Raw genomic sequence first — 25,269 nt, 5'->3', positions numbered from 1 at the left:
AGACAAAAAAAAAAAAAAAAAAAAAAAGGTAGATGATTGTTATCCAATAGAAACCGTATCCTCTTCTCAAGACATATGAGTTAGTGTCGTTATTTCGCTTCACATTTACCATGCGCTTTCCAGAAGCGCCTGCATCAAGACATATCCCAGTACTGGTAGAAGGCGTTTCGGACTCCCCGATTGGCAAAGGCTCGGTTGCTCGTTGAAGAAGACAATAATAGAATGGGACCTCGTGGTTCAAGGTTCCGAAAGGATAAAGATGAAGTGATTGGATGACTTCTGGTGGCGACAAAGAAGTATGTATGAGCCCTGATTATCCTTCTATATCCTGACTCGGGTCGGGTGTGACAGTGTCGTCGGCAGAATCAGGCCAGTAAAGATAGCCCGCCCACATTAGATATTGGGAGCCGAATCGTGTAAAACTTGTATAGGCATACCAAAGGGCCATGCGAACGTGTGCTTCGGGTTCTTGCATCTAACAATGCGGCGGCATCCAAATGGCGGTGGGAGGTGTCTAAGGTCACCTTTCGTCTTGTTCGAGAATAGATTCAACTAGGATAAAGTATTCTCCTGCGAGATCTAGATGTAGACGATTATAAAAAGGAGCGGTGCATCTTCTCAGGTGTGTAACTGAATTCGTATCGCATTTGTAACTTGTTAGCGATGCGAGTGTTGTGAGTGATGTGCTTCTTCCATTATCCAGCTCCCAAGCCCAGGAATAAGAAGGCAAAGAAGCAAGCGAGTTTGAGGAGGGCAGTCGGCGGTAACGTGGTCCACGATATTGCGTACGAAGCAGCGGACAACGCACTCTATCAGGAACCTGCGGGAATAGGAACGACGACGGCGATGTATCATCCGTACTTCAATTACTTCCCATACGGCATGGAGCAGTATTTTAAAGACGAACCCTACTACGTAACGCGTGGCGCGTGGGCCTCGCATGGAGAGGCGCTGAACGGCACTCTGGGCGCGACGAAGGAGATCGGGGAGAAGATAGAGGAGCTGAAGGGCGTCGTCTCCGGCGGAGTCGCGGTGGCCCGAGCCTTGGCCGGAAGCACCCAAGGCGCTCTCGAGGGGGCCCGTGATGATATTAACAACACCCACGCAGCTATCCAGGGCGCGAATAACGCGCTTAGACAGACCCATGATGCGATCACCAAGCACTACGGCGAGCACAGCACCAAGCAGGACAAATGCGTCGCCGAGATCAGCAAAGTTCGATCGATGCTAGAAGAGGACGCGAAGAATAAAGAACAGGCGCGCCAGCGACAGCAGAACATGCAGGAGGCGTGGAACTACTACCGATGGTTTCGACAGGCGGAACGGGAGGCTGAACAACAGAAATCGTCGTCGTCTAAGAGTAGTAGTAGCAGTAGCAGTAGCAGCAATGAACGACAGACACCCCCCGACGACGCGTACGTGCCTGAGGGACAGGGACGAGGACGAGGACGAGTGCCTCCCGACCACGGGAAGCTCAAGCGGTCAGTTTTGGAATGTCTGGACCAGATTCTCGGTGAGGCGGGCTCGCACGCTGCTGACCGCCCCGAGCGAAACCGCCAGAACCAGAACCACACTCACTTCCATGCCTACGCCCCGACATCATCTCCACCGCCGTGGGGTGGTGCCCAGCACTATGATGCAGCAGACCCTCGCGGCTGGCAACAATGTCAGGCTTCTTCCCCTTTTCCGGGCCGAGACGATGTTTACTACTACTACTACGACGGCAGCAGCAGTAGTAGTAGTAGCAGTGCTCGCGGTGGTCCGGGGAAGAGAAATGGGATGTGGAACGGTCGTGGCCCCAATTGTTACTGAGTACCTAACCTGACCTAAGATACATTACATTACATACATGGAGTCCAACCTCTTCCCCCTGATACTATGTAGGTACATATGGTAGTAGTCATTTTCAAAATATGAAGTTGGAATTTTCACGTGTTATCATGGGATTGTGATTCTACATAGCACCATTGCTCAGGATCTACCCTACATACATAGGTAGGTTCTGGAATCCCCAGGTCCCTGTAAATCATACTGAAGCCACAAGTTCGAAGTACATACATATGTAGAAACGGACCTCTCTCCTTTTATCTCGGGGTGGTGGCGAGACTAGTGGGGAAGGCTCATTTTAGTCTTCTAATGCGCGATCAAGTCTGCTAGTGTAGTTGTTTGATTTAGTGTAGGTGGAGTTGGAAAACGGGTCGAGATTCGTGGCAATGGCAGATGAATGGATAAAGAGTCAAAGGGTTAAATAGAAAACCAAGATTGTGTTTACGGAGGTTTTTTAGAAATACCGCCTAGAGATAAGGTAATTAAGCATTATGGAGAAAAGGAACAGAAAATAGATATCTTGGTTCTTGGTCAGTTCGTAGTACCTAATCGGTGATCAATACGGAATAAATATGCTTAAAGTGTGTCGCGCGGCAGAATTGTGTACCTATGCCATGCGGGTGTTTGTAATTTCGGGAAATGAAGGAAGAATACGTTGATGTTGAATCTACATACCTACACGTAGACCAATGAGAAACACTCGAGATACGATTATTCTCCTACCTGAGCGCGATTTATTACTCACCGTGTTTGCCTACCGACATTGGCAACGAGTATGTAATGTAAGGTAGTTTATAATGTATGACGAGGCAAACAACAAGATGGACGCAGAATAATCAATCAGAACATACATACGAAGTATACATACACTATGTAATAGACTCATGATACAACACTATCTTGCATATGGTACAGATTGTAATAGACTAGTACGATTGGCTAGATAAACTAGGAAGATCCCTAAAGGCCGTTTTTGCTCTAGCGTCGATGATCTAATTCTATAAAGGGAAATGCAAGCGGCAACGCTAGACCATCGGTTCCTGGCTAATGCATGATTTTATTTCCACTTTTTGTTCTCTCGTCTTTCGTCTTTCCTGCAGGAACAACAATGAAAAAGTAACCCTACCGAGCTACTGTAGGAACACGCTGCACGCGCTGCTTGCCAAGCTGTCCGTCTGTACCTATTATTCTACCAGTCAGCCAGTCAGAGAGTTGCTCTCAAATACAATTACCCAAGTACCTCGGGTAGTTTTCTTTGATCTTTCTTATCGACTTCCAAACTAGGTACATACCAACTACCAACTACCAACTAACAGAGGCGTGGCAGGCGTGGCAGGCATGGTCGTGCCATTAATCCGCGTGGCCATATTGTTTGGCCGCCATGCAACAATAAAATAGCCCCCTTTGAAGTTAACCCTTTGTCGCAATCAAGGCTGTTTGTTAGCTTGTCCGTGTTACCCCGGCAAGGGACCGTGGTCGATAACCCCCTTGTTTCTTCCCGGAAGACGTTTGTCGATCCACATTAATCGGTAGGTAGTATGGCTTAATTCGTCCTAGCTCTCTAGCCCGCCCTTGTCTCTGAGGTATTATTGGAAGAAATTGGGCAGAATTGACCTTGCCTTTGCAGCTCTGTATTGTACATACGTAGTAGTAAAAATTTCCACCCCATGTTCCAATAAAAACGGGCATGTCGCCAGCATCCACATCCACCGCCCGTTTTCCCTTCTTCTGTTCCTCTCCCCTTTTAAGGTCCCCTCAGCTTCAAGCACCGACTTCGTTTCATTCCCTTTCGTAACTGCGAACCCAATTTGCATTTTTGCAACCCACGCTCCTTAAATAAATATCTCATCAGTTACGCGGTTACAGTCACTCCCTTCGACAACAACAAATACCTAACGTCTTAACGAAGTACAATTACAATTCCGATCGTCACACACAGATCAGCAATATCATATCGTGATATCCACGCTCCCTTCGGATCCAGTGATTTACAAGTTACAAGTAGCTATTTGTTTAGCTTGGACAATTGGAACATTTCCGCTCCGGCGATCTTGAGGAGGATATTCTAAAAAAAGATACCCGATTTTTGTTTTCGATCAACAACATTCAAGATGCGTGCTTCATCATTCCTCGCAGTGGCTGCTAGCGTCGCGTCCGCCGTCGCTGACACCACCACCGCCACATCTTACCTGACGGCGACAGTCACAATCACCAAGTGCAGCCCTGACAACACTGCCTGCCCGCTGTACACGCCCTCTACCAGCTCTGTTCCGACGACGTCATCTTCGATCTCGACGCCTCCTGCTTATCCCACCAGCTCCGTCGCGTTGAACACCACTACCAGCAGCAGCTCTTCTACCTCTTCATCTTCATCCTTTTCATCCTCTTCATCTATCATCTCTTCCACTTGGTACCCCATCTCCAACTCTACCACGCATGTTGGACCTACCGCCTACCCCAACGCTACTTCTAGCTACGCGATCCCCACTACGTACGCTACTTTGACTTCGGTGGTCCCCACAACGCCGGCTGTCACGCCGTCGGCCTCCGCGTCCGCGATCCCCACCGGTGCTGCTGGCCTGGTGTCTGTTCACTCGGGTCTGCTGATGGGTGTTGTGGCTATGGGTGCCGCGCTCCTGATCTAAGCGGAAGGATAGAGATGGCCGAGGAATTACCAGATGTGGCAATTAATTACCTTTGGCAAACCTGAGTTCTAGCTCTCGCAAAGGGTAGAGAGAGCACTCGGCTCAAAATATTCGGACGATATTTTTTCTTCACTTCTGTCCAATCACATTATTAATTCTCCGGGGAAGGACGTTTGGCGCATTTCGGAGGCGAATATATCGGTTTAGGAAAAAGCTGGCCGGGTTTGGCCGAATACCCCTAGGCGTGACAGCGCTTTCTCTATGTCTATAATTGCAGGATTTGTGTTGCGAGCGAGCGAGTGAGCGTGGTGCGGTGCGGTACTTGCAGAGGAGAGCATGCGGAGGAGTTGGATGGGTTCTTCATGTTGTATATTCAACCAAGGCATCGTGTTGGTTATACGGAGCCGACTCGACCAATGACAAATATTTTCCGTTGCCAATACTTTTTTGGTGTTTCTTTGTGAATTCTGTAGTCTTTTTGATGTAATCCTCTCAAGCCTTTTATTAGAGATAGTGATTTGGGGTGAGTGGCCGGGTTCTGTACGAATTGCTGTAATTCTTATTCGAAGCTACCTATATCAGCAGTGTATACTGCGTTAATACTGTAATTATAGTATGACTTGAGCTATATATGCAATAGCTAAGGCAAACTACCTATGTTTCCACCAATTTCAACTTCTACTACCGTAACTCGGAAATTGAACGAGATAGCTCGATGGCAAGGCCGATTTCGCTCGGATCTACGCGTATAAGACGGTTGCAATAATTAACACCCAGGGGGGATGTGACAGCTACCTTTCCCCACACCGGTGAAAGATTTTGCTGCGGTTGTTATAACGCGTATCTTATTGACTACCTACCTACCTCTTTACGGGAATCTTGACCTCGTGTGCCTCATCCCGCAACCCGGTTTGGAGATGACAGGCTTCGGAAATGCTCCGGAGGCCGGGCCAACATAATCCATCCCTCCACCATGATGAAACCGGTAATCCTTGTCCAGCCACGAGGTTGGAGGGTTGGACAGACCGGGCTGGAGGGTTGGGTGGTAGCACGGATGATGATATGAACCTCCTGTACGGAATATGTCATGCTTAGGCAGGTAGGTAGGTAGGTACGTTTAAAATTGCTTTTGCTCACGTCAGGAACAGGGAAATCGGACATATTATAGGCAGGTAGTGTGATATTATTTTGATGTAAACACAGAATTTGGTAAAAGGGGATGAAAGGGATTATTATTATTAAAGAATAATAATAAAACTCGCGCACTCCAAGCCACTGCTTCCTTTACACATACATATTATTCCCTCAGCATGAATAAATACCTGTTGAGAAGAGTTAATACAGGTACCTCTTATAGATGCCCATCCAACCAAACCATTAAGAACTCCCGCTCTAGATCTGTTGTTTCCTCCGTTTCCATGCCGAATATACATGTATAAACAAAAGCCTTAACTAGGTAGTATCTTAACTGTGAAATGCACTACACTCGTTTCTCTCGCATCTATCACATAGGCTTTTTGTCGAATCGCAGTCGTGCGGACACCCTCGATCCCGATGGTCGCACCACTTTTGCGCGAGTTCTACCACCCTTGGTCCCCGATGATGATGGCTCGTCCCAAGCGGTGGTGATATGTCGTGGACAGCACGGATCCATCTGTGGTCGGAAGAGGGGACCGTGTGGCTGTATGTAAGCTCTAGCTCTGGTTCTGGGACCCGGAGAACAGAGCTACCACGGTCGAGTCCATGACGCACGGCATCCATTGCGGCGGCTGCGGGTGGGTTTTAGGTATATAAGCAGATCGACTTATCAGACGAACGGGCCGTTTATTGGTTTTATCGCCGCGCGGCCCTCTCTTCTCTTCTCTCTTCTTCTCTCTCTGTTTCTCTTGTAGCACGAGCACCTGATCCAAAGGTTAGTTTTAGTTTGTGAGCTGTCATATTGAGGGATCTCTAAAGATAGGTAGGTAAGCCACTAACGAGAGAGGGAAAAATAATAATACCTAGGTAATAATAATTTACCAATGCTAAAATCCCTGTAACTCTTACGGTCCCGGGAACAAGAAGAAAATAAATTAGGTAGATGCAGTTTGCTAGCCGAGCTGTGTCTCTTCTCTAATGTACGTCTTACGCACATACATTAGGTATAGGTATAGGTATATATATTAAGTAGTAAAAGGGCAATCGAGCGGGAATAACCTGCGTTGGTGCGCTACGAGAGGATTCCCGTGGCCCTTTTTATAAGCAGCCAGGCAAACCAACCCAGACCAGACTTATCTCGCCTACCCAGGCAGGGTTTTATTTTTATTTTTTCAAGCCATGCTGAGGGCAATCCGGGCAATCCTCCTCTTCGGGGAACACCCTTATAGATCAGCCCGGCCTACGGGGGGTGGGTTTGGTTTTCTTTTCTTTTCTTTCTTTTCCTTTCTTTCTTTAGAAATAATATGTCAGACTCCCTTATCCGAGGGGTTGTCTCGACCAGAACTCAACTCTTCCTGGTTGAGTGGCATCTCGTCATTTCGTGCCCGGTACCAAATGTTGCCATGGGCCGTTTATTAGGTTAGGTACCTAACGTAACTTGGTATTCATCACGTCCAAGCGGGATGTAGTTCCCCTTCATCGTCAGCCTCCTCAATCATGGTCGAAGCAACGTCGTGTTTCATGTCTATACCTATATCCGGGTCGACGACCAAGATCTCGGGTATCCGATCAGAAATGTGACTTTTAATTTCCACCCTCCTCCTTTCCAGTTCGGCTTTGGCTTTCAGCCTTCTGTCTCTAAGAGGACGTGTACAATACCAGGGAAGAAGTCGGCAGTTGGGGGAGAAATTTAGGAAAACCAGACCGGTAAGCTTGGGGCCTGTCGTTATCGTTTTTACCTTTCGGGGGTTTTTAGACCCAAGGACTTGGATCTGCAACACATCCAGCACATCATGGGCGCCGAAATGCGGCGCATGGCCGGAACGAAATACCCGTTTGGAAAAAGAACGAAAAATGGCAACCCTTGGCCGTCCCAACATTTGGTCTACCTACACTACACTAGGTATTCAACCATGTCATGGCCATGCTGGTCATTAACGCGGGTTATTTTATCAATTAGCCCTGCAGCCCAAGCAAGGCTCGGCCCCTGTCGACGGTAGCATCTGTCATGACGAACGACGTACATAGTACGGCGAAGGGGCTCTAGTGGCCGGCTGGGCGGCTCCTTCGATGCATCTCTACCAGGGTCTCCGTCTTCCACCACGGGTATATTGTAAGCTCTAATGCTGGCCTATTGCTTTCTTCGGCCACTCAGCAGGACGGTATGCTGTGCTAAGCGAACACAGCTGAAATTGGGTACGGTAGCGTGTGTATTATGGTACCGCGTGCGCACTATCACGCACATCATGCACATATTAGCTGTTACGTGCAGCGAGCTATCTATCAAGCCCCTGCCTGTACTTCTTCGTACGCGAGCTACCTACCAGGCTACCTATGCCTAACCTATGAGGTACGTAGGTGACTACCTAAGGTGACACAAGGAACTCTGCAGCGGAACATCATCGACGCTTGCCTCATCGCCACTGAGATCACGGTGGGGCCGACGGCCGCCGACTGCTCAACATCCTACCCGAGCGGTCGGGACGTCAAATATGTCTTTTAGCGTCGGGCTCAAACGCCATTGGGCAGCAGGGTGACATGGGGATTTCTCCAACTGGCGTCTCTCGGGAAGCCGGGGAGTAAAATAAAATAGGTACATACCTACGGAACAGTTGGTGAGTTACGTTTCGGCATAAGAGATTATCAAGTACATGACAACTTTTTTACATAGTCGTACACCGCTCATTACGGTGTTACTAGAATAGGTAGAAAACTTGTAGGTTAGGTAGTCATCAGACTAGTGAGCCGTGATCAGGATTTGGGCTTTCAATAATCCGTATTCCTGCCGTGTTATCATCACAGATGACAGATAGGTATATTTGAATCAGTTTATGATTTGTGACAAGAGGGGTTGAGCTTGATCTATTACCTATAGGTATGTATGTCTGTGCAATACTTGATTTGTCCAAAACGGGGTAGGTATTCTGAAGTCAGACGACATAACTTGGGGAACGGGATTACCTAGCAATCATTCACTGCGCTCTGGTTTGAAAGGGAGTTGATCTGCGAGCAACCTCGTAGCCTGTGTCACATAGGACAAAAGTGTAGGCATATCACTACCTATCAGCCTATGTACGTGGGCGGAGGCTCAAGCCACGGCTATAGTTCAACGCAGTAGCCAATAGTATATTCCTCATACATACTGACATACCAGACATAGTAGCCTTGTAGGCTTGCTCGCTGCAACCCACCGGATGTACGTATGCGCAGGGATCCCTTGCTGCAGATACCCAGACGACTTTAGGTATTGCTTGCGAGTTTAGGTACCCAAGCTGCCAAGGTATACATATCATCAAGTATACTTCTGACTGATCCCGTTTCCGTTATTTTTCTGCAATGGACCTTCTCCCACGGAACCGGTACCGCGGGTAGACCGAGCCACCTCCTTCGGAGTGAGCGAATTATGCAAAAATATTATATATATTTTTTCCTTCTCTCTTCTCCTTCAAAGCAAGAAGGCTTAACACTCAATTTGGGATAGATACATGTATGCGTCCCCTGTTGGAATATAAACTAAGTCCTCTGTCTCGTATTGTTGTAGAATCTAGTGTTATACATATATCCTCGTAGGACACCATTAACAGCTAGGATGACAAGTAAAAAAGAACAGGATGGGTTATTAGACAGCAAGACAGCAAGACAGTAACCATGGATGTGATACTCGTATGAGTACGACGAGGAGTGACCGGTGAAAGAGCACGATATGTCAGCAACGACACCGGTCTGGGATTCGTGGTACCTACTTATCACCAAGTTTCTTTATATAAGATGACTCTTAGTTTGCGCTGGATAGGGATACATACCTATTCCTTCCGTGGTACGGACCGAGGCTGGGATCTCCCTCGTCCGGGTAGGGGCTGAAGAGTTGGTTACGCATGCACTACTTCGTATGATAATATATAATATTATATTTAACTGAGTGTTTACTAGTCTATTTATTAGTTGCTATTCCGCGGTGGAAGCATAGAAATTGGACGGTAAAAGTCCGAGTCGGTTATAGGTAATGTTTAATAACCACCACATTCCACTTCCATTAAACGGCACCTATAATTCTGACCTCTGGGTTTAAAGAGGGGCTAGAACAAGACAGAATACTGATACAGTAATATTGTAATAGCATTCCTATGCTACACGAGTATGCCGCTCCCCTCTGTATTTGGAAGCCGTATGAGATAGTAATATGAAGGATATGCCTTTCCGAATATTCTACTTTATAAGGGGCCAATCGGGGATGCACCTTAGGTAATTTAATTCGTAGCTGCACATATGCAGTTAAACCTTAAATCTTATTCAATTATGCTATAAGTCATATTCAGGTACTATTATTGTACAAGCGTCCAATCAAAACTTACCTGAGCTGCTAAGGTCTTGCGCCAACGGCTTTTAGCCTTTAGGTAGCCTTTAGCGGTCTCGTGCCGGCAGGTTGGTACGAAGTAAAGCACGGGTGAAACGTTCTAAACCTCCTAAACCTCCTAAACGTACTATCGATTAGGCCGTCTATCGTTATCTGATCCAGGGGATTCCTTCCTGCCTTCTCGCATTCTTCCGACCCTCGAACCAGGAGCATCTCATTTCCATTTCCATTTCCATTTCCATTTCCATTTTCCAACCTCCAAAGACTTATAAGTTTAATTTCTCTCTTTCTCCTTCATCCTTCTTCTCATATCGGCTTATTCCTCTCCAAAACTCTCCAAAACTTGATAATATCATTTGCGACACGATGGCAGACACGAAGGCCGCGACAACATACTCGACCGACCCCGCTCTATATATCTACACCTCTCTTACGGCCGGGTCCTCTCACATCGTGACGGCTACTTCGCGATTGGAGACTATCCTAAGAGCTAACAAGGTGCCATTCAAAGCTCTAGATATCGCTATTGACGATAAGGCACGCATGTTATGGGGTCGAAGGGCTGGCAAGGATGCATCTGGACGACAACGCAAGCTTCCTGGTCTGGTACAGATGGGCATGGTTCTAGGCGTAAGTCCATTACGAATAGTTATAAACTAATATAAACTTGTTGAATGTTAAATGTGCCGCTAACGAAGTGGTCGCGTAGGATCTAGTAGAGATTGAGGAGTGGAACGAGTACGGCGAACTAAAGCAAAATGTCACCATCTACTACGACGACTTCACCATCCCGCCCAAGAGCCAGGCGCCTCCACCACCTGCCCCTAAAGTTAAGAAGCCAGCCGCGGCATCAACCCCTACCACTGCAGCGGGCGCTTCCGCACCACCACCGCCTGCAGCACCTCCGCTACCCGAGAATGACAAGCCGAAAGCAGCAGCAGCAGCGTCATCGACAAGCAAATCCGGAGTAGTAGCCAAAGCAGCTAGCGCCGCCGAGCCCGTCCGTAGTATTGCTGAGGAGGCCGCGGCGAAAGCGAAGCAGGTGCATCTGGATAGCTTGCGAGCTAAGGTCTACGGGAAGAAAGATAAGGACGCTAAGGAGGGCGAGGATGTTAAGGAGTCGGATGACAAAGACACCAAGGAGAACAAGGAGGAGGCTAAGGAGAAACCCCAGGAGGAGCCCAAGGCAACTAAGGAGTTGGAGAGCAAGACTGCTGAGCAATCAGAAACCGAGGATATCAAGAAACCCGATACCACGGATGTGAAGGACGTCAAGAATGTCAAGGATGCCGAGGACACGAAGAAGACGGATAGCAAAGAGACCAAGGAGACCAAGAAAGTAGAAAGCAAGGATGCTAAGAAACCCGAGAGCAAAGACACCAAGAAACCCGACACCAAGGATGTCAAGAAAGTAGAAAAGAAGGACATTAAGAAGCCAGATACCAGAGAGGTCAAAAAGCCAGAAACTAAAGTTGTTAAGAAGGCGGACACCAAGGACGTTAAGAAATCCACTGCCACCGCCAGCACCAGCTCTAGTGCTAGGAAGGCCACCACTACACCTACTACCACTACGGCCTCGTCTAGGGCTAAAGCGGCCGCCGCGGTGTCCAAGCCTAAAGTAACGACAACGACTTCCAAAGCAACTCCCTCGAAAGCAGCCCCTTCGAAAGCAACTCCTTCAAGAACAATTCCTCCGAGAGCAACTCCCTCAAAAGTTACTCCTGCTAAGACAACCCCTAAAATAGTCCCGATTAAGCCTAAGACTACGACTACAACATCTAGAACTACATCTACACTACCTAAGCCTAAGGCTGCGATGTCCACCCGCTCAGCAGCCGAAAAGCTAAGCAAGCTGAAGATATCGGACAAAGATAAGGAAATACCGATAGGTGAGGCGGCCCTGCGGTCGCCGACGGCGGCGTCATGGCGTGAGACTACCCCGACGGAAGAGGACGTACTGCGCCCGATGCTGCAGAGCCCGACAACTGGGTCGTGGAGGGCAGATGGCACCGGCGCGACTCCTAACATAACCGAACTTCTCCACGGTGCCGTCGTGGAGGAGGTGCCTCCCGAGGAAATCGCCGAGATCGAGAAGGCAGAGGCGATTCCCGAGGCGACGAGCTCGGAGGAGGTAGATAGTGAAGATGAGGAGGACGACAATGACGATGAAGATGAGAAGAAGGAGGGCGAGGACGAAGAGGAAGAGGAAGACGATGATGAAGAAGAGGGAGAAGAAGAAGAGGACCACGACGACGATAAGGAGGAGGAGGAAGAAGGCAAGGGGAAGGGAAAAGTTGAAACTGACAAATAATCAATTAACTTTATAGTATTCAATCCGTCGACGATGCCGTCGAATTTTCACTTAATACTGCTTTTCAGCCAGCAGACAATAGGGGCGGGGGGCGCTAATTAGATACCAAATTTGCGAAGAGAAGACAAAATAAATATAAAGACTATCGATTACCTTAATCTGCGAAAACCTTGGTAGCAGTATACAGTATTATTGCATGGAAGACGGGAACACGTTTTTTTTCTTGTTCGACGAATAACGTGTTATTATAATAGTTATTACAATAGTTAATAGTTAATATTTAATAGTTAATAGTAGATTATATATATATATATCTTTTGTATTACTTAGGTTAGGTAGGTAGGTATATAGTATATACCCTTCCAAATATATTATACTACTCCTACCATTTCTCTCTCTCTCTATACCTATATACCTATATACCACCCTCCCTCACAATTTTTCGACGGCACCCAGAATATCCATTTAGTAAAGGCCCTCGTCATCGCTCGCCGTCCCGTGGTTAAACTTCGCTGTTGGTGAAGCCTGTTGTTGTGCTTTACCCTTCCCCTTAGTCGTACTCCCGCTCCCGCTTCTCCTCCTCCCATTCGTCAGGCTGTTCCCACCGTACCCGCTTCCCGCCTCGTTCTCGCTCCCCTCGTCGCTGGCGTTGGCGAGGGCCTTCCCTTTCCCCTTGCTGTTGGTGCTGCTGGTGCTGGTGGGTGTCGTCGGTTTGCCTTTGCCCTTGTTGCTCGAGATCGACCGGGACTTCGGCCTGCGGAACGCCGGCGTCGATGGAGCCTCGGCTATTTCTGGCTGGGGCGGCGGTGAGGCCGGTCGTTGTTGTTGCTTCTGAGGTTTGGAGTCTTGGTTTTCGAAGGTGGCGCGGACTTGCTCGTAGTGGGCGAGCTCGCCGGCGCTGACGCTGGGGATTAGTTCCCGATTCGCGTCGAGGAAGTCTTGCTCTGTGACCATGACAGCGACGTCTTCGGGCATGGCGTGGTGGTCGAAGAAGTTAGCTGTGGAGATTGGACTGTGTCCTTCTTTCTCCCGCTCCGCGTTGATAGCCCGAATCTTGGTGTCTACTAGAGACGCCTGTCGCGTAACCGCCTTAAGCATGGCGTCGCTGCATAATGCGTAGAAATCGGCACCTGTATAAGTGAAGGGCAGGTGCTCTGCAACAGCCGGTAACGAGACGGACGGGTGGAGTGTAAATCTGTAGGCGAGGTTAGCATATGCGTATTATGAGTTGTTCCCCTTTGCAAGGCTAAGATAATTGGATTAGAGACGTACTTTCTTGTTAGGGCTTCCATAATTGTGATCTGCTTTTCGTGCGTGTCGGACACGCCAAGGTAGAGCATCTTGTCAAATCTACCGGGACGTAGCAACGCTTGATCGAGTAGATCGGGTCGATTTGTAGCGCCAATAACGAAGACGCCGCCTCCTTCGTCATCTCCCCCGGACATGCCATCGAGTTCTGCTAAAAGCTGGGAGACGATACGATCCATGACACCTCCGCTGTCACCCTGGTTTCCTCGTTTCGGAGCAACCGAATCAAGTTCGTCGAAGAAGACAACACAGGGTCTCGCATCTCGGGCTCGCTGGAAGACGCGGCGGACATTGGCTTCGGACTCTCCAATATACATGTTTAGCAGCTCGGGACCCTTCACGCTGAAGAAATTCAAGCTGTACTCTGTGGCAATTGCCTTTGCTAACAACGTCTTACCCGTACCGGGTGGGCCGTAGAACAAGATGCCGGAACGCTTCTTCATTCCTTTAGCAAATAACTCTGGTCTCTCCAACGGGAGTTGGATGGTCTCCATGACCGCTTCCTTGACATTGCTGAGACCACCAACATCATCCCAGGTGACATTCGGAATCTTCGGTGCGCCAATTGCGTCTGCGAAATTCTTCCGTGCCGCGTCCACAGCAATTTCGAAGTCAGCCTTCGTGAGACACCTCGCAGACGAACCTCCTGCCACTTGTACATCGCGAACAGTGACAATCGAATTGTTGTTCGAGACCTTCGTCGACAGTTTCTCTAGACGTGAGTCACGCGCGACTATCGCACGCTCAACCACATCAACTAGATCACCAGCAACTAGAGCTGCAGTTTTAATAGCGACTCCACTTAGCTCAACTTCAGGAGCTAAAGATACCCCTCGGTTTTGTATTATGGATTGTAAAATGCTTTCACGTTCGCCTTCGTCGGGAGCGCTCATTTCGAGCTCGTGGGTAAAGAGTCCTCTAATTCCGTCCGGCACCTTGTCTACTTCGGTTGTCGTCGCAATCAATACTCTAGTGTCACTGAGAACTTCCTTCATTGCAGCTACCATCCTGTCGGCCGTGAGGGCTTCGATGTGTCGAATAAGCAGAGCACAGCATTCCGGTCCGCAACTCATGGCACGATCTGCTCGCGCCTTCAGGAGGCCTTCAGTTTTGACATCGCTCCCCCCAGCTCCACTCTCATTGACCACGTCATAAGAATCGATAGTGAATGTATGTAGACCGATGTCTGCACAAGCATTGGTAGCCAAAGTGGCCTTGCCTATGTTGCGTTGGTTTGACACGAGAAGAACAGCAACCGGGGGCATTTTAAGATGAACAGCTCGTTTACTCGTAGCAGCCGCCAGTAACTCTCTCAATCGTCGTCTTAGGGGCGGGGTAAACCTCGTCTGAGGCTGTACCACCGAAGACAGGGCACCGGATATAGGCCGAGGAGCTTCTTCGACGCCTAAATAGTAAGGCCAATTACTATCTTTCGTGCCTGGTAGACAACTAGTAGTACCGCCAGATTGGGCAATCTGAGTTGAAGAGCTGTCGACACAAGCTACACCACCCCAAATATCCTCTTCTTCCTCTTCGTCGACGGGTTCCGTCTTCTGACGTTCTATATGAGCGATTTTGAACCAAGCGACGGCGTCCGGTTTTGACGTAGCTACCGCGCCGGACCTGCTTGAAGCCGTAAGAGCTACGACATCGTCAAGAACAAGACCATCTCCGGTATTTGTTGATTCCCGGAGGGTACGTCCGAGTTGCGTGTCAATTGGAATCCCAACTAAATCACCAGTTTTGACTACGCGAATACTTCGCGCGAAGTGATCCTTGAGCCCGCCGAATATAGCCGTCTGAAGAGCTTTCTCGGAAGAGACGGGAGTCCGTATCTGCTGAAGAGTGACATCGCGAGCGTAGGGGGGGCGGGTCGATCCGGTGATTTTTGCCTGGCCTGGCCTCGGAGGCTGAGCTATTCTTTTCAACGGAGATAGGCGAACGTAAGGCGCACCCTCTAGGTTTGCGAGCAAGAGGGGCGACATATACGCACTAGGTCCAGTATGCGTTGGAACTTTGGAGTCAAAGAACGATGGCCTTCGATCATTTACATCGTGCTTTGAGCTTGGGATTCTAGTCATGGGCCTGTGGGAATAACCCTCTGGGAGCCCATAAATCTTAGCTGGTCGCCATATTGACTCTTCCTCCCCTGGTTGTCCGAAGCTGCCTAGGCCGAACAAACCGATTCCGTTTGCGGGAGGTTCCTCTGAGGCCTCGAGTCGGACCCAGTCCCCGGAGAAACAGCCTATCCTAGTTAAAGAGATGATATCTACGTATACCCTTGCCTCTTCATCGTCTTCGGCTGTTGGTTTAGGGTGAAGTAATTCTGATGGTATTTGGCTCATCAAGCCGTGGGCCTTGAACAGGCGACCTTTGGGACGATCTTGGCGAGCGGTTGTAGCGGTAAAACTAGAAAAGACCGAGGGAGTATTCACGCCGTTACCAATCCTTCCTCGTCCAAGTGTCAATGGTGTTCCTGGCTGCATGGTAGAGACGCCGCTAGCGTTGGTGGATGGCAGCGATGGAGCTTGAAGAGAAATGATGTCGTCAAGTGAATCGTCGGAGAGTTCATCTTCATTCTCAGGTTCTGAAATTTCCGTGTCGACATCTGTTATAATATCCGACGTCTCGCTCGGACCATCCGCCTTATCTCGTTCTTCGGTAGCAGAATAAAACTGGTCGGTTGCTGTGTCCTCGCCATCCTGATCCACGGTATTTAAAGCTTGGGGTGAGGTAATGGCGCCTCGAGCTTGCTTCGATTGAGTGTGACCCCTCGTCAAAATGATCTTGGTGGTTGGTGCTAAGATGCCTTGTGCTACGGGCTCGCAAAGTGTTACCTTGCCAGGCGTAGGAGGTACGTGTGTAATAGGATGCGGAGGCAATGGTAAAGGGAATAGGTCTCCGTTATGAACGATCTTCAAGGTGCCCAAAGCTACACGCAACGCAGCAGCGAGACGATCCGTCGATACGTTGGGTCCCGTAGCCGCTTTCTTTTCAACGGAGAGATGATCGTTAAAGAAAGTCCCTTCCCCATTCTCAAGTCTCTTCACCAAGTCACTTTCGAGGTGTACAAAAACAGTATCCAAGGGAATAGTGGCCACGTCTAAGACCAGAACTTCGATGCCGCCTCTGTTATGGCCAGAAAGCCTCGAGGGTGCAACCTGCTGCAACGTTGTCGCAAAACTTTGTAGGGCAAGGGACGAAGGGGAGAATTGGATGGTAGAATCGGCAAGGGAGCTTGATCTAGCGATGGGGACTATAGTCCAGTTTATCCGTTGGGGATTCGGAGACGGCGTCCACGGGGCAATGGCAACATGCTGGATGTTGAGAGGGTTGAGAGGGTTGAGAGGTTGGCTGCTCTCGTCTTCAACCGAATCTGTATCACCTGAAGTCTTTATTAGTTTTCGATACGGCGACACGGCTACTTGCAGAGAGCCATATGATTCAAGTATCTCGTCAAAACACTCACCGTTTTGTAAGTGAGGGAACAAATCAGCGAATAGGTTCTTGGATAATATGCCGACATCTCCTTTCATATGATTGTCCAGTACAAGCTTTGCTGGTAAAGCAGGCTTATCCTGCCTTCTTCTCCGCCTTCGCTTTCGAAGAGCACCTGGATCGCGAGTCGGAGTAGCCATAGTCGCGACGTATGGCTTTTCAAGATGTTAAAGAGCGGTACGCCGTGATGGAAATCATTAAGGCGGATCAGGGCCCCGCAAGTCGCGAGGTGTCGCGCATAGAGGAAAGTGGAATTTTAGAGGGCAATATTTACGAATAGTACCTAAGTTAAAGAGGTTGACAAATGATAAATGATAGGATGACACCTCACGGGTATATTATTGGGTATATTATTATTATTCCGTCGCGTTGTATACCTTAGGTACCCTTTTCTTCTTGTTCTTCGTTGCTTCTTCGCTTCTTCGCGTCACCCAGTTGATCTACACTACATTAGGTAGTAGGTAATTGACTTTCGGCTTTGCTTACACCTGCTATAATTTCGACCGAGGCATTGTTCATATTCGATACATGCACAGACCAATAACCAGTAAACCAATAGTACGATAAGTGAAATAAGCCTACGTTATCGTTATCGATATCAATTGATGGCTTGCAATTAAAGGTGTTGGTATTACCTGCCTTGTATCTCTGCAGGTAAGAACTTTGTACTAACTAATGTAAATAAACTTTGATTGCCTTCCAGTTTAGCACTGTTTTACCAATGTTAGTTATTCATTTATACTTTCCTTACGAAACAGGTACATTTAGGTAATTCAGTTAACTATAGGAATATGTAACTTGCACCTTCTTCACACTATGTAAAGCTGACATCAAACAGACCATAGTTAAACCATTTCACATGTTTAAGGTTTCATTCGTCTCTATATATACTTGCCATAGTCCCCTCTCTTCTTCACTTTTCACTTTCACATGTCTTTGTTGTCAAACCCGCAACGCTTAACCTACACTAGTCAGGGGGAGCATTCATCCTCTACCTTCTCTTTTATTCGACATTCACTAGTGTCCAGCCGCTCGGAATCAACTACCTAATACACTGATACATAAGCACACAAGGAATTCAGACTACAATCTGCATACTGACGTACTATGGTATTCCTTGATCTCCGGGACCTACATTGGCAAGATTCTACCCTCACAAATCCTTGTAATAGGGGGGATCGCTTTCCATTCACCGATTTACACCAGTGACACACCGACTCCCCTGGCCCTGCTTTGATATATCTTCATTTCATCGGTAGCTGACTGCCTTGGAATCCAATCCGGGTTCGACCTAGTATCTTCCCTCTAAGAAAACTATGACGCGGCTTCGCTGCTGACGCGGTATTGCAAACATTACTGGGTTACTAGATCTCATTACTAGATCACACCTATCACACCTAGATTTAGCGACGTCAATCCATTCGGTACACGATTCGTTCTTTTTGATTTGACATTATCTAAGCTGCAAAATTTTGATTCTGCCAGCTATCTTTCCGTCTAAAGAGTTTATACAAAGACTTGACAAATAACCTTCGAGGCCAGATGAATATACTTCTAATTACAGGTAGTTGAACATCGCAATGGAACTTAGTACCGATCATAATCAGGCCAGGTTGGAGCCGTCCAGCGCTGCTACTGTCCAAACAGCCGTCGAATTCGCCCAACAAGAAGAGAAGCTTTCACTTCAGACAACCCAAAATAACGAATACACAGATACGGTTGCCGTCGAGGCCCAGTTTGTGACGCCACAGGATCCGGTCATTATCACAGCCGATGGGAACCGGCTGCCTCCTGTCCCTCTTGAGCAAGCGCATAAACTTAACATATTAAAAGAAGAACTAGAGCATGGTGTTTCTAAAGATGCGATTGATCATGCCAACAACGATGACCTCCCATCGCCTCATGCTGTCTCTGGCTTAGGGTCGGCATCCTACGCCGATAATAAAGCAGCACAGAAATCATCCGAGGGTTCGTTGGGTTCGTTGGGTTCGTTACGGAGGTCCATGCCACCGACAAACACGCACCCGCTTTTCCCTCCTCTTCCCTTGTATGGACCGCCATCTCTACTTCGCGATATACAATGCTGGACCTTTCGGTTTACATCATTTTTTCTTAGCGCTGCCTTCCTAGGAGTGATTGTCCTCGGCGCCATATTTACGAACATACCTAAAGTATGTTACAAGACCTGGAAGCGTATAAACTTCCAAGACCCTTACGCTAAAAGGCCCTTTTACGAAGAGGAGATTCGGAGGCAGACTGTACGAGATAAACAGGAAAAGGCCTGGAAGAGGCGGCAATCCCAGGCTCGAAGAATTTCGGATCAAGAGGACGCCCAAGGAAACGAAGGCTACATTCCGACCGAAGGTGGGCCGGATCCCGTTATCTGCGACGTGGCATACTATGCGCGGAGGGTTGGTTTGGACATTGAGGAATTTCAAGTGCAAACCGAGGACGGATTCATTATTGACCTATGGCACGTTTATGATCCCCGCGAGTATACCAGGTTGGATGATCAGGAGCGGTCCCACCGAGGACCAGAATTATTCACGGGCGACAACAAAAAGGTATTAAGAGACACAAGCCAGAAGCGTAAGTTTCCTGTACTCCTGATGCACGGTCTGCTTCAAAGCTCTGGCGCCTATTGTGTCAACGACGATGATTCGTTAGCATTTTACCTATGCAAATCGGGCTATGATGTATGGCTAGGAAACAATCGATGCGGTTTCAATCCAAAGCATACCTTACTCGACTACTCAGATCCTCGTATGTGGTGCTGGAATATTCGGCAGATGGGGGTCTTCGATCTATCTGCGTTAGTCTCGCGAGTATTGCTTGAGACTGGATTCGAGAAGATTGGGTTGATTTGTCACTCGCAAGGCACGACAGAAACATTCGTAGCCTTAGCGAAAGAGCAGCGTCCCGAGCTGGGAGAGAAGCTCACGGTATTCTGCGCCCTTGCACCAGCAGCCTATGCCGGGCCGCTGATTGGCAAAATGTACTTCAAATTCATGCGCGTGATATCGCCGAGCCTCTTCCGAATTATGTTCGGTATCCACGCATTCATTCCTATTATGATGACCATGCATTCGATCTTACCTTCTGGCATCTACGGGAAGCTTGGATACACTGTATTCTCGTTTTTATTTGACTGGACGGATGCTCGTTGGGATCGTGGCCTAAGGGACCGCATGTTTCAGTTTGCTCCCGTTTACGTGAGCGCCGAATCGATGCGCTGGTGGTTAGGTAGGGAATGCTTTGCCAAACATAAATGCATACTCTCTACTAAGGAAGAGTGGCGGAGTGAGGAGAGCGACGATGGAACAGATGGACCTCTCGCCGAAACGGCCAGCAAGCGCCGAAGCTCTATACTACAAAACATGAATAGAGAACACCTCAAGAAACCAAAAGGCTCTACCGCGTGGTACGACGAGAAGGTGTGTCCATTTGCGCTATGGGTAGCCGGAAAAGATAATCTCGTAGATGGGAAGAAACTGCTGCGACGGTTCGAAAAAGGAAGAGAACCACATGTCAGCGTAGTTCACAGCAAAATACTGCCAGACTACGAACACCTGGATGTTATTTGGGCGATGGACGCGGCAGAACAGATTTTTGGGGAGATTCGGGAAGTTCTATGGAAGACTTGCGACGTTAGAGACAAATGCAGAATACCGAAAGGCTGCGAAGACGTCGCAGCGTGGGTACGGCCAGAAAAGGCCGAGGAAGATAATGAGGATGCTGAGCAGTCGAGTAGCGATTCGGCGTAATCCTCGATTGGAGCATGATACCCCCTTTGATTTCTACATTTGGACACGAACGTATGACGGTACGGAGACGATTATATACATCATAGCTGATGCGTATGATATGCCATATATATATTCATATTTAGACGTATATAAGACGAGATAAATAGGTCACATAGAGTACATATAATGTCTATTGTTCTCATTTTATACTAGTTATTACGTGCTATTTCGTTTACTTATACCTACATGTAATTGCTGTCCTGAATATCTTCACGTTGGTCAGCAGCCCCAGCTTCTCTTCAAGTTCCCCGCAGAGATACATTGAAGCTTGTCTCCTCTAGGATTAGTGTGCTGATTCCTCCGCATGATCTGGGGTCCCCGTGGCCAAGCCACCTGAGATAAGCATTATTTCCACGATCCGTGTGTTTATAGAGAGGTATACGCATGTATCGACTTGGGACTTAGTTTTATATAATTAGTCCTCGATATCATATTCAATATCAGAGGCGAGTAAACTGTAAAGGTTAGGTAGGTTGAAAGGTAGTATTACAACGGGGACAGGAAGATCATCTCCGGTCAGGGATCGTGAACCCCGATTAATAATATCTCTAAGCTACATAGTAATATTTATTCCCGTCCCAACAGGAGGGGCGACGGGGTTCTTAATGGATCCCAGGGGAAGCTCCACGGTTTCCCACGGCTCCTTTGTCTGACACCACTAACAAAACAACCTCGGGAGCTTTAACCGCGGGAGCTTCGCGTTCACCGATTAGCTTCGTCGACTTTCTTTTCCTAAACTCAACAACTGCTCCGGTTTCAAGTGACTTGAGCTTGAATATATATACATTATACATATTGTCATATATACATACATAACTTATATATAATTGCTATCTACTAATCCACTACGTACATACAAATATAAATCTGACAGTCTCTATTTCTGCTTATCTAGCTGCTCCTAGGGGTTCCCGTCGTATCGTCGTGTCGTCGTCATCATGGTGGTCGTCAAGTCCTTTCACCCGCCGTTACAAATCCCGGAGGTCGACCTATGGCAGCTTATATTCGAGAGGAAGGATAGGGCGTTCCCAGAGGACAAGGGTAAGTAAGTAAATAAATGTACGAGAAGGAGAAATATCTAACGCTCACCGGCTGGTAGAAATATACATCGACCCCGACACAAGACGCTCGTATACATGGGCGCAAGCCCGTAGCACGGCTCTCGAGTTCGGCAAGGGACTCAAGGCGCAATGGGGGTTCAAGAAGGGCGACGTGCTGGGGTTCTTCTCGCCGAATAGCATAGACTACCCGCCCGTCTTCTTCGGCGTGCACTGGGCCGGCGGCGCTTGCTCGACTGCTAATCCGACGTACACGGCCAAGGAGCTCGCCTTCCAGATGAAGGATTCGGGGGTCGCGGGCATCGTGACGCAGGTTCCTATGCTGCCGACCGTGCTCGAGGCCGCCAAGATCATCGGGTTGCCTGAGGACCGCATCATCCTGCTCGGCGACGCGAGGGACCCGGCGGGCAAGTTCAAGCACTTCACCGAGATACGCGGGAGCTCGGGGCTACTGGGATTATCACTACGCCCGCGAATCGATCCCAAGAAGGACACCGCGTTCCTCGTGTACAGCTCCGGGACCACGGGGCTGCCGAAGGGGGTCATGCTCACGCACTACAACATCGCTTCCAACCTCGTGCAGCTGGGGCATTGCGATGTCTTCAACGGCATCTATCACGCGGGAGGGATCGACGGGAAGGGTGATAAGCAGATCGCGGTGCTGCCTTTCTTCCACGTATACGTAAGTGATAAATACCATTACCAACAACATATCATGAGGTAGAAACAAGCCTTAGCTTAGCTCGAGATACTTACAAGTTACAACGTCAAAAGGGTCTCACATGCATAGCCCTGCAAAGCATATTCATGGGCCTCCAAGTCGTCGTCCTGCCCAAATTCGACCTCGACAAATTCTGCCGAGCAATCCAAGACTTCGGCGTGACCTTCGCCGCCATCCCCCCTCCCGTCGTCCTCGCCCTAGCCAAGCACCCCTCCGTCGCCAAATACGACCTCTCGAGCATAAAATGGCTCAACTCGGGCGCGGCCCCCCTCGGCCGCCAGCTCGTCGAGCAGGTATGGGCGCGCCTCGGCATCCCCGTCATGCAGGGCTACGGGCTGTCCGAGACGGCGCCCGCCGTGACCAAGGGCCAGATCGCCGACTGGAAGCGGTTCAACGGGTCCTGCGGGAAGCTGCTGCCCAACGTCGAGGCCAAGATCGTCGACGTGGAGACGCGCGCGGAAAGGGGCCCCGGCGAGGGCGAGGGCGAGCTCTGGTTCCGCGGCCCGAATGTCTTCCCCGGGTACTGGAACCGGCCGGAGCTGCACGAGGATACGTTTAGCGAGGACGGCTTCTTCAAGACGGGGGATATCGGGTACGTCGATAAGAAGGGGAATTTTTATATTACCGATCGGCTGAAGGAGTTGATCAAGTATAGTAAGTCTAGTCTTTTTTCCTCCTTTGTTGTATATATACGGGCAGGTCCCTTATATTATATATATAGCCCGGCTCTAGTTACTAACACCCCCCTTACCAGAGGGATTCCAAGTCGCCCCCGCGGAGCTCGAGTCCGTGCTCCTCGGGCACGACGAAGTGGCCGACGCGTGCGTCGTGCCCGCGCACGACAAGGTGCGCGAGACCGAGGTGCCGCGCGCGTACGTCGTCCTCCGCCCCAACGTCGCGCGCGACGAGGCCAAGGCCGCGGAGCTCATCGCTTGGGTCGAGGGACGCGTCGCGCAGCACAAGAGGCTGCGCGGCGGCGTGCGGTTCGTCGACGAGGTGCCCAAGAACGCTAGCGGTAAGCTGCTGCGGCGGGTGTTGAAGGAGGAGGCTAGGAAGGAGGATCAGAGGGCCGAGGGGCCCAAGTTATGATAAGGGGGAGGGGGAGGAGAGGAGAAGGGGGTGCTGGAGCGGTATATAAGGCGGCGATGCATAGTGATTAGTAGAGTAGGGTAGAAAGAGAGAGAGAGAGAGGAAGAGAAAGGTAGAAAGACGTCAAGACAAGAGCAGCATTGTAAAGCTAAGGCGTGGATGTGGAATTCTCTCTATTTAGATTTTGGAATACCCATGTTAATTTAATATAACATTTAGTTATACAGATAATAATTATACAGTTGAGCCAGCTACAAGCAAGCCCCCTTTTCCCTCTGTCTATCATCCGTGAGCAGCGTTATCTGTCTTATCTGTCGTCCAAACCAGTCTTAAATACACGCGTGACGTGTTATTTCGTAATAGTCCCGTCCGGCGTATTCTTAAAATTAGGTACTCTCTTCGAACGAACCCCCACCCCCCCTTTCTTCTTATATACCAAACCGCAGTCTTTCTCAAGACAAATCTGTCGATCGTGCATAACTTTTACCACCACCACCACCACCACCACCACCACCATCATCATCCAGCACCCCCTCTCCTCAACCCAACTTCTCACTCTCCTCCAACAGCCTCTCAACACTAAACCCGCCATCCCCCCGTCCAAACTCCTCCAACAACCTCCTCTTCCCCCCATCCTTGTCCCCCCCAGTCCCTTCCCCGCCGTAGAACCGCTGCATGAGCATAACAAGCCACTTCGCATCCTGGACGCTCGCCCCCCGCCCGTCCACCACGCTCCCGGCCATCAGCACCCCCGCCAGCCCCTCGTCGACGTAGTGCGTCACGCTCGTGTGCGGCTGCGCCCACTCCCCGCGCGCCTTGTACTCGGCCAGCTGCGTGAACAGCACCGTCGCCGTCCGCGACGGCCCGTCGAACACCCACTGCAGGAAGTGCATCTCCGCCCCCACCTCCGCGCCCCGCGGCACCGGCAGCACGAACGAAGGGTGCCGCCGCGCCGTCGCCTCGAGCGTCGCGTACGTGGCCCTGGGGATCACCGCGCAGAGCGAGTTGGGCGACGAGGCGTGCCGGAGCCGCCATATTGCCGAGAGTTCTTTCTCGGGGAGCGCGCGGGCTTTCGGCAGGTCGAGGATTTCGGAGAGCGGTTTTACGGCGGCGTTTGTGCTCCCCGTCCCAACGACGGGTGGAACTTGCGGTTGTGGCGGGGGTGGGGGTGGTTTCTGGGTGATTCCATCCTGAGCCCGTGTCTTTACCGGCGCGGGCTCATCCGCAAGCAGGGCATCGAGACCGGGAACCGAAGCGGCATCTTTCTTCCTAAGTTCCTGGATGCGGTCCTTATACGCCTCTTTCAGCTCGCTGATATCGCGCAGGCCTTCCTCGCGGGCCTTGCGGTCGAGCTTGTCGCGGTATTTCTCGGTGACGTTGCGGGCGGCCTGGGTGGTGGCTACGAAGCGCACATCGTGGACCTGGGCCCAGCGGCGCTGCTGGCCCGGAAGGCGGAAGGGTTGCCGTCGGCCGATGAGGTTGCGCAGGGCCGGGATGCGCACCGTTGCCATTGGG

The 25,269-nt window shown here is 49.7% G+C and overlaps 8 protein-coding genes across 8 annotated transcripts; 5 read left to right on the top strand and 3 right to left on the bottom strand.

Annotated features, from left to right (window-relative positions):
• Positions 1 to 4: 4 nt before the first annotated feature.
• On the top strand, positions 5 to 2,243 carry F5Y00DRAFT_222624 (uncharacterized protein). Its single transcript, XM_048005756.1, has one exon. It carries the CDS (start codon positions 682 to 684, stop codon positions 1,810 to 1,812), a length of 1,131 nt encoding a protein of 376 aa, XP_047870181.1. The 5' UTR covers positions 5 to 681; the 3' UTR covers positions 1,813 to 2,243.
• Positions 2,244 to 3,801: 1,558 nt separating this feature from the next.
• Positions 3,802 to 4,574, top strand: F5Y00DRAFT_3852 (uncharacterized protein). The gene has a single exon (XM_048013590.1). It carries the CDS (start codon positions 3,939 to 3,941, stop codon positions 4,470 to 4,472), a length of 534 nt encoding a protein of 177 aa, XP_047870180.1. The 5' UTR covers positions 3,802 to 3,938; the 3' UTR covers positions 4,473 to 4,574.
• Positions 4,575 to 5,732: 1,158 nt separating this feature from the next.
• F5Y00DRAFT_222622 (uncharacterized protein) lies at positions 5,733 to 6,788 on the bottom strand. The gene is made up of 2 exons (XM_048005755.1): positions 6,473 to 6,788; positions 5,733 to 6,373 (listed from the first exon to the last, which is right to left on the bottom strand). The coding sequence occupies exon 2, from the start codon at positions 6,231 to 6,233 to the stop codon at positions 5,937 to 5,939; it is 297 nt and encodes a 98-aa protein (XP_047870179.1). The 5' UTR covers positions 6,234 to 6,373; positions 6,473 to 6,788; the 3' UTR covers positions 5,733 to 5,936.
• Positions 6,789 to 10,329: 3,541 nt separating this feature from the next.
• F5Y00DRAFT_256748 (uncharacterized protein) lies at positions 10,330 to 12,274 on the top strand (the record flags this gene model as incomplete). Its single annotated transcript, XM_048010466.1, has 2 exons — positions 10,330 to 10,593; positions 10,673 to 12,274. The coding sequence occupies 2 exons, from the start codon at positions 10,330 to 10,332 to the stop codon at positions 12,272 to 12,274; spliced, it is 1,866 nt and encodes a 621-aa protein (XP_047870178.1).
• A 91-nt stretch (positions 12,275 to 12,365) lies between these two features.
• On the bottom strand, positions 12,366 to 17,526 carry F5Y00DRAFT_3819 (AAA-domain-containing protein). Its single transcript, XM_048013584.1, has 3 exons — positions 17,052 to 17,526; positions 13,547 to 16,967; positions 12,366 to 13,469 (listed from the first exon to the last, which is right to left on the bottom strand). Exons 1-3 carry the CDS (start codon positions 17,218 to 17,220, stop codon positions 12,740 to 12,742), a joined length of 4,320 nt encoding a protein of 1,439 aa, XP_047870177.1. The 5' UTR covers positions 17,221 to 17,526; the 3' UTR covers positions 12,366 to 12,739.
• Positions 17,527 to 17,995: 469 nt separating this feature from the next.
• Positions 17,996 to 20,884, top strand: F5Y00DRAFT_3803 (alpha/beta-hydrolase). Its single transcript, XM_048013579.1, has one exon. It carries the CDS (start codon positions 18,661 to 18,663, stop codon positions 20,842 to 20,844), a length of 2,184 nt encoding a protein of 727 aa, XP_047870176.1. The 5' UTR covers positions 17,996 to 18,660; the 3' UTR covers positions 20,845 to 20,884.
• A 396-nt stretch (positions 20,885 to 21,280) lies between these two features.
• Positions 21,281 to 23,928, top strand: F5Y00DRAFT_267474 (acetyl-CoA synthetase-like protein). The gene is made up of 4 exons (XM_048012075.1): positions 21,281 to 21,927; positions 21,986 to 22,626; positions 22,719 to 23,319; positions 23,420 to 23,928. The coding sequence occupies exons 1-4, from the start codon at positions 21,825 to 21,827 to the stop codon at positions 23,752 to 23,754; spliced, it is 1,680 nt and encodes a 559-aa protein (XP_047870175.1). The 5' UTR covers positions 21,281 to 21,824; the 3' UTR covers positions 23,755 to 23,928.
• Positions 23,929 to 25,265, bottom strand: F5Y00DRAFT_267470 (ATP11-domain-containing protein; the record flags this gene model as incomplete). Its single annotated transcript, XM_048012074.1, has 1 exon — positions 23,929 to 25,265. One exon carries the CDS (start codon positions 25,263 to 25,265, stop codon positions 24,294 to 24,296), a length of 972 nt encoding a protein of 323 aa, XP_047870174.1. The 3' UTR covers positions 23,929 to 24,293.
• Between the last annotated feature and the right edge of the window lie 4 nt (positions 25,266 to 25,269).

Source organism: Daldinia vernicosa (assembly GCF_022497035.1).
Source record: "Daldinia vernicosa strain CBS 139.73 unplaced genomic scaffold F5Y00scaffold_1, whole genome shotgun sequence".
In the NCBI taxonomy this organism is placed as follows: Eukaryota; Fungi; Ascomycota; class Sordariomycetes; order Xylariales; family Hypoxylaceae; genus Daldinia; species Daldinia vernicosa.
The sequence above is the reverse complement of the archived record's forward strand: the minus strand, read 5'-3'. Positions and strand labels throughout refer to the sequence as shown.

Coding starts and splice junctions, on each gene's coding strand:
- F5Y00DRAFT_222624 (XM_048005756.1), top strand. CDS start 682: ATGTGCTTCTTCCATTATCCAGCTCCCAAGCCCAGGAATAAGAAGGCA.
- F5Y00DRAFT_3852 (XM_048013590.1), top strand. CDS start 3,939: ATGCGTGCTTCATCATTCCTCGCAGTGGCTGCTAGCGTCGCGTCCGCC.
- F5Y00DRAFT_222622 (XM_048005755.1), bottom strand. CDS start 6,233: ATGGATGCCGTGCGTCATGGACTCGACCGTGGTAGCTCTGTTCTCCGG.
- F5Y00DRAFT_3819 (XM_048013584.1), bottom strand. CDS start 17,220: ATGGCTACTCCGACTCGCGATCCAGGTGCTCTTCGAAAGCGAAGGCGG. Junction 16,968..17,051: donor GTTCCCTCACTTACAAAACG/GTGAGTGTTTTG, acceptor TAAAGACTTCAG/GTGATACAGATTCGGTTGAA. Junction 13,470..13,546: donor ATGGAAGCCCTAACAAGAAA/GTACGTCTCTAA, acceptor CCTCGCCTACAG/ATTTACACTCCACCCGTCCG.
- F5Y00DRAFT_3803 (XM_048013579.1), top strand. CDS start 18,661: ATGGAACTTAGTACCGATCATAATCAGGCCAGGTTGGAGCCGTCCAGC.
- F5Y00DRAFT_267474 (XM_048012075.1), top strand. CDS start 21,825: ATGGTGGTCGTCAAGTCCTTTCACCCGCCGTTACAAATCCCGGAGGTC. Junction 21,928..21,985: donor GGCGTTCCCAGAGGACAAGG/GTAAGTAAGTAA, acceptor ACCGGCTGGTAG/AAATATACATCGACCCCGAC. Junction 22,627..22,718: donor TGCCTTTCTTCCACGTATAC/GTAAGTGATAAA, acceptor CAACGTCAAAAG/GGTCTCACATGCATAGCCCT.